This window comes from Eucyclogobius newberryi, unplaced genomic scaffold (genome assembly GCF_026437365.1).
Source record: "Eucyclogobius newberryi isolate DKJ021-1_F unplaced genomic scaffold, fEucNew1.0.hap1 SCAF_12, whole genome shotgun sequence".
Taxonomy (NCBI): Eukaryota; Metazoa; Chordata; class Actinopteri; order Gobiiformes; family Gobiidae; genus Eucyclogobius; species Eucyclogobius newberryi.
Window position 1 is genome coordinate 2,420,147 of NW_027315746.1, and position 7,500 is coordinate 2,427,646.

Below are 7,500 nucleotides of genomic sequence, written 5' to 3' on the forward strand. Positions count from 1 at the left end.
CACTGTAACTCACAGGGGCAATGACACTCTCACTGTACCTCACAGTCACAATGACACTCTCACTGTACCTCACAGTCACAATGACACTCTCACTGTACCTCACCGGGGCAATGACACTCTCACTGTACCTCACAGTCACAATGACACTCTCACTGTACCTCACAGGGGCAATGACACTTTCACTGTACCTCACAGGGGCAATGACACTCTCACTGTACCTCACAGGGGCAATGACACTCTCATTGTACCTCACAGGGGCAATGACACTCTCACTGTACCTCACAGGGGTAATGACACTCTCACTGTACCTCACAGGGGCAATGGCACTCTCACTGTACCTCACAGTCACAATGACACTCTCACTGTACCTCACAGGGGCAATGACACTCTCACTGTACCTCACAGGGGTAATGACACTCTCACTGTGACTCACAGTCACAATGACACTCTCACTGTACCTCACAGGGGCAATGACACTCTCACTGTACCTCACAGTCACAATGACACTCTCACTGTACCTCACAGTCACAATGACACTCTCACTGTACCTCACAGTCACAATGACACTCTCACTGTACCTCACAGTCACAATGACACTCTCACTGTACCTCACAGGGGCAATGACACTCTCACTGTACCTCACAGGGGCAATGACACTCTCACTGTACCTCACAGGGGCAATGACACTCTCACTGTACCTCACAGGGGCAATGACACTCTCACTGTACCTCACTGGGGTAATGACACTCTCACGGTACCTCACAGGGGCAATGACACTCTCACTGTACCTCACAGTCACAATGACACTCTCACTGTACCTCACAGGGGCAATGACACTCTCACTGTACCTCACAGGGGCAATGACACTCTCACTGTACCTCACAGGGGCAATGACACTCTCACTGTACCTCACAGGGGTAATGACACTCTCACTGTACCTCACTGTCACAATGACACTCTCACTGTACCTCACAGGGGCAATGACACTCTCACTGTACCTCACAGTCACAATGACACTCTCACTGTACCTCACAGTCACAATGACACTCTCACTGTACCTCACAGGGGCAATGACACTCTCACTGTACCTCACAGTCACAATGACACTCTCACTGTACCTCACAGTCACAATGACACTCTCACTGTACCTCACAGTCACAATGACACTCTCACTGTACCTCACATGGGCAATGACACTCTCACTGTACCTCACAGGGGCAATGACACTCCCACTGTACCTCACAGGGGCAATGACACTCTCACTGTACCTCACAGGGGCAATGACACTCTCACTGTACCTCACAGGGGCAATGACACTCTCACTGTACCTCACAGGGGCAATGACACTCTCACTGTACCTCACAGGGGTAATGACACTCTCACTGTACCTCACAGGGGCAATGACACTCTCACTGTACCTCACAGTCACAATGACACTCTCACTGTACCTCACAGGGGCAATGACACTCTCACTGTACCTCACAGGGGCAATGACACTCTCACTGTACCTCACAGGGGCAATGACACTCTCACTGTACCTCACAGTCACAATGACACTCTCACTGTACCTCACAGGGGCAATGACACTCTCACTGTACCTCACAGGGGCAATGACACTCTCACTGTACCTCACAGGGGCAATGACACTCTCACTGTACCTCACAGGGGTAATGACACTCTCACTGTACCTCACTGTCACAATGACACTCTCACTGTACCTCACAGGGGCAATGACACTCTCACTGTACCTCACAGTCACAATGACACTCTCACTGTACCTCACAGTCACAATGACACTCTCACTGTACCTCACAGGGGCAATGACACTCTCACTGTACCTCACAGTCACAATGACACTCTCACTGTACCTCACAGTCACAATGACACTCTCACTGTACCTCACAGTCACAATGACACTCTCACTGTACCTCACATGGGCAATGACACTCTCACTGTACCTCACAGGGGCAATGACACTCCCACTGTACCTCACAGGGGCAATGACACTCTCACTGTACCTCACAGGGGCAATGACACTCTCACTGTACCTCACAGGGGCAATGACACTCTCACTGTACCTCACAGGGGCAATGACACTCTCACTGTACCTCACAGGGGTAATGACACTCTCACTGTACCTCACAGGGGCAATGACACTCTCACTGTACCTCACAGTCACAATGACACTCTCACTGTACCTCACAGGGGCAATGACACTCTCACTGTACCTCACAGGGGCAATGACACTCTCACTGTACCTCACAGGGGCAATGACACTCTCACTGTACCTCACAGTCACAATGACACTCTCACTGTACCTCACAGGGGCAATGACACTCTCACTGTACCTCACAGTCACAATGACACTCTCACTGTACCTCACAGTCACAATGACACTCTCACTGTACCTCACCGGGGCAATGACACTCTCACTGTACCTCACAGTCACAATGACACTCTCACTGTACCTCACAGTCACAATGACACTCTCACTGTACCTCACAGGGGCAATGACACTCTCACTGTACCTCACAGTCACAATGACACTCTCACTGTACCTCACAGGGGCAATGACACTCTCACTGTACCTCACAGTCACAATGACACTCTCACTGTACCTCACTGTCACAATGACACTCTCACTGTACCTCACAGGGGCAATGACACTCTCACTGTACCTCACAGGGGTAATGACACTCTCACTGTGACTCACAGTCACAATGACACTCTCACTGTACCTCACAGGGGCAATGACACTCTCACTGTGCCTCACAGTCACAATGACACTCTCACTGTACCTCACAGTCACAATGACAATGACACTCTCACTGTACCTCACAGGGGTAATGACACTCTCACTGTACCTCACAGGGGCAATGACACTCTCACTGTACCTCACAGTCACAATGACACTCTCACTGTACCTCACAGTCACAATGACACTCTCACTGTACCTCACAGGGGCAATGACACTCTCACTGTACCTCACAGGGGCAATGACACTCTCACTGTACCTCACAGTCACAATGACACTCTCACTGTACCTCACAGGGGAAATGACACTCTCACTGTACCTCACAGTCACAATGACACTCTCACTGTACCTCACAGTCACAATGACACTCTCACTGTACCTCACTGGGGCAATGACACTCTCACTGTACCTCACAGTCACAATGACACTCTCACTGTACCTCACAGGGGCAATGACACTCTCACTGTACCTCACAGTCACAATGACACTCTCACTGTACCTCACAGTCACAATGACACTCTCACTGTACCTCACATTTCACAATGACACTCTCACTGTACCTCACAGTCACAATGACACTCTCACTGTACCTCACAGGGGCAATGACACTCTCACTGTACCTCACAGTCACAATGACACTCTCACTGTACCTCACAGTCACAATGACACTCTCACTGTACCTCACAGTCACAATGACACTCTCACTGTACCTCACAGTCACAATGACACTCTCACTGTACCTCACAGGGGCAATGACACTCTCACTGTACCTCACAGGGGCAATGACACTCTCACTGTACCTCACAGGGGCAATGACACTCTCACTGTACCTCACAGTCACAATGACACTCTCACTGTACCTCACAGGGGCAATGACACTCTCACTGTACCTCACAGTCACAATGACACTCTCACTGTACCTCACAGTCACAATGACACTCTCACTGTACCTCACAGGGGCAATGACACTCTCACTGTACCTCACAGGGGCAATGACACTCTCACTGTACCTCACAGGGGCAATGACACTCTCACTGTACCTCACAGGGGTAATGACACTCTCACTGTACCTCACAGGGGCAATGACACTCTCACTGTACCTCACAGGGGCAATGACACTCTCACTGTACCTCACAGTCACAATGACACTCTCACTGTACCTCACAGGGGCAATGACACTCTCACTGTACCTCACAGTCACAATGACACTCTCACTGTACCTCACAGTCACAATGACACTCTCACTGTACCTCACCGGGGCAATGACACTCTCACTGTACCTCACAGTCACAATGAGACTCTCACTGTACCTCACAGTCACAATGACACTCTCACTGTACCTCACAGGGGCAATGACACTCTCACTGTACCTCACAGTCACAATGACACTCTCACTGTACCTCACAGGGGCAATGACACTCTCACTGTACCTCACAGTCACAATGACACTCTCACTGTACCTCACAGTCACAATGACACTCTCACTGTACCTCACAGGGGCAATGACACTCTCACTGTACCTCACAGGGGTAATGACACTCTCACTGTGACTCACAGTCACAATGACACTCTCACTGTACCTCACAGGGGCAATGACACTCTCACTGTACCTCACAGTCACAATGACACTCTCACTGTACCTCACAGTCACAATGACACTCTCACTGTACCTCACAGTCACAATGACAATGACACTCTCACTGTACCTCACAGGGGTAATGACACTCTCACTGTACCTCACAGGGGCAATGACACTCTCACTGTACCTCACAGTCACAATGACACTCTCACTGTACCTCACAGGGGCAATGACACTCTCACTGTACCTCACAGGGGCAATGACACCCTCACTGTACCTCACAGTCACAATGACACTCTCACTGTACCTCACAGGGGCAATGACACTCTCACTGTACCTCACAGTCACAATGACACTCTCACTGTACCTCACAGGGGCAATGACACTCTCACTGTACCTCACAGGGGTAATGACACTCTCACTGTACCTCACAGTCACAATGACACTCTCACTGTACCTCACAGTCACACTGACACTCTCACTGTACCTCACAGGGGCAATGACACTCTCACTGTACCTCACAGGGGTAATGACACTCTCACTGTGACTCACAGTCACAATGACACTCTCACTGTACCTCACAGGGGCAATGACACTCTCACTGTACCTCACAGTCACAATGACACTCTCACTGTACCTCACAGTCACAATAACACTCTCACTGTACCTCACAGTCACAATGACACTCTCACTGTACCTCACAGGGGCAATGACACTCTCACTGTACCTCACAGGGGCAATGACACTCTCACTGTACCTCACAGGGGCAATGACACTCTCACTGTACCTCACAGGGGCAATGACACTCTCACTGTACCTCACAGGGGCAATGACACTCTCACTGTACCTCACAGGGGCAATGACACTCTCACTGTACCTCACTGGGGTAATGACACTCTCACTGTACCTCACAGTCACAATGACACTCTCACTGTACCTCACAGGGGCAATGACACTCTCACTGTACCTCACAGGGGCAATGACACTCTCACTGTACCTCACAGGGGCAATGACACTCTCACTGTACCTCACAGTCACAATGACACTCTCACTGTACCTCACAGGGGCAATGACACTCTCACTGTACCTCACAGTCACAATGACACTCTCACTGTACCTCACAGTCACAATGACACTCTCACTGTACCTCACAGGGGCAATGACACTCTCACTGTACCTCACAGTCACAATGACACTCTCACTGTACCTCACAGTCACAATGACACTCTCACTGTACCTCACAGGGGCAATGACACTCTCACTGTACCTCACAGTCACAATGACACTCTCACTGTACCTCACAGGGGCAATGACACTCTCACTGTACCTCACAGTCACAATGACACTCTCACTGTACCTCACAGTCACAATGACACTCTCACTGTACCTCACATTTCACAATGACACTCTCACTGTACCTCACAGTCACAATGACACTCTCACTGTACCTCACAGGGGCAATGACACTCTCACTGTACCTCACAGTCACAATGACACTCTCACTGTACCTCACAGTCACAATGACACTCTCACTGTACCTCACAGTCACAATGACACTCTCACTGTACCTCACAGTCACAATGACACTCTCACTGTACCTCACAGGGGCAATGACACTCTCACTGTACCTCACAGTCACAATGACAGTCTCACTGTACCTCATCAGTCACAATGACACTCTCACTGTACCTCACAGTCACAATGACACTCTCACTGTACCTCACAGTCACAATGACACTCTCACTGTACCTCACAGGGGCAACGACACTCTCACTGTACCTCACAGTCACAATGACACTCTCACTGTACCTCACAGTCACAATGACACTCTCACTGTACCTCACAGTCACAATGACACTCTCACTGTACCTCACAGGGGCAATGACACTCTCACTGTACCTCACAGTCACAATGACACTCTCACTGTACCTCACAGGGGAAGCTGATGCCGTTGACCGTGTGTTCGGAGCCGCGGTCGTCGCTGCCGCCCCAGTGACAGTGGAACTGCTTTAGCCGATACACTCCAGAGATGGGACCCCCGCTCAGAGCTGCACCACAGACACAACGGGATCAGAGTCACAGACCAGAGAGTCACAGACCAGAGAGCCACAGACCAGAGAGTCACAGACCAGAGAGTCACAGACCAGAGAGCCACAGACCAGAGAGTCACAGACCACAGAGTCACAGACCAGAGAGTCACAGACCAGAGAGTCACAGACCACAGAGTCACAGACCAGAGAGTCACAGACCAGAGAGTCACAGACCAGAGAGTCACAGACCACAGAGTCACAGACCAGAGAGTCACAGACCACAGAGTCACAGACCAGAGAGTCACAGACCACAGAGTCACAGACCACAGAGTCACAGACCACAGAGTCACAGACCAGAGAGTCACAGACCAGAGAGCCACAGACCAGAGAGTCACAGACCAGAGAGTCACAGACCAGAGAGCCACAGACCAGAGAGTCACAGACCAGAGAGCCACAAACCAGAGAGTCACAGACCACAGAGTCACAGACCAGAGAGTCACAGACCAGAGAGCCACAGACCACAGAGTCACAGACCAGAGAGTCACAGACCAGAGAGCCACAGACCACAGAGTCACAGACCAGAGAGTCACAGACCAGAGAGCCACAGACCAGAGAGTCACAGACCAGAGAGTCACAGACCAGAGAGCCACAGACCAGAGAGTCACAGACCACAGAGTCACAGACCAGAGAGTCACAGACCAGAGAGCCACAGACCACAGAGTCACAGACCAGAGAGTCACAGACCAGAGAGCCACAGACCAGAGAGTCACAGACCAGAGAGTCACAGACCACAGAGTCACAGACCAGAGAGTCACAGACCAGAGAGTCACAGACCAGAGAGCCACAGACCAGAGAGTCACAGACCACAGAGTCACAGACCAGAGAGTCACAGACCAGAGAGCCACAGACCACAGAGTCACAGACCAGAGAGTCACAGACCAGAGAGCCACAGACCAGAGAGTCACAGACCAGAGAGTCACAGACCACAGAGTCACAGACCAGAGAGTCACAGACCAGAGAGTCACAGACCAGAGAGTCACAGACCACAGAGTCACAGACCAGAGAGTCACAGACCAGAGAGCCACAGACCAGAGAGTCACAGACCAGAGAGCCACAGACCAGAGAGTCACAGACCA

General features: G+C 50.9%; 2 protein-coding genes across 2 annotated transcripts in view; both read right to left on the reverse strand.

Moving 5' to 3' along the window:
• Window positions 1-7,500, reverse strand: part of LOC140355682 (uncharacterized) — a 201,693-nt gene that overhangs the window by 148,037 nt on the left and 46,156 nt on the right. The window lies entirely within an intron of this gene.
• Window positions 1-7,500, reverse strand: part of LOC140355924 (carbonic anhydrase-like) — a 31,052-nt gene that overhangs the window by 15,038 nt on the left and 8,514 nt on the right. Inside the window, exon 3 of the mRNA XM_072440576.1 lies at window positions 6,264-6,382. Coding sequence (XP_072296677.1) covers window positions 6,264-6,382 — 119 coding nt within the window. The remainder of the gene's footprint in view (window positions 1-6,263; window positions 6,383-7,500) is intronic.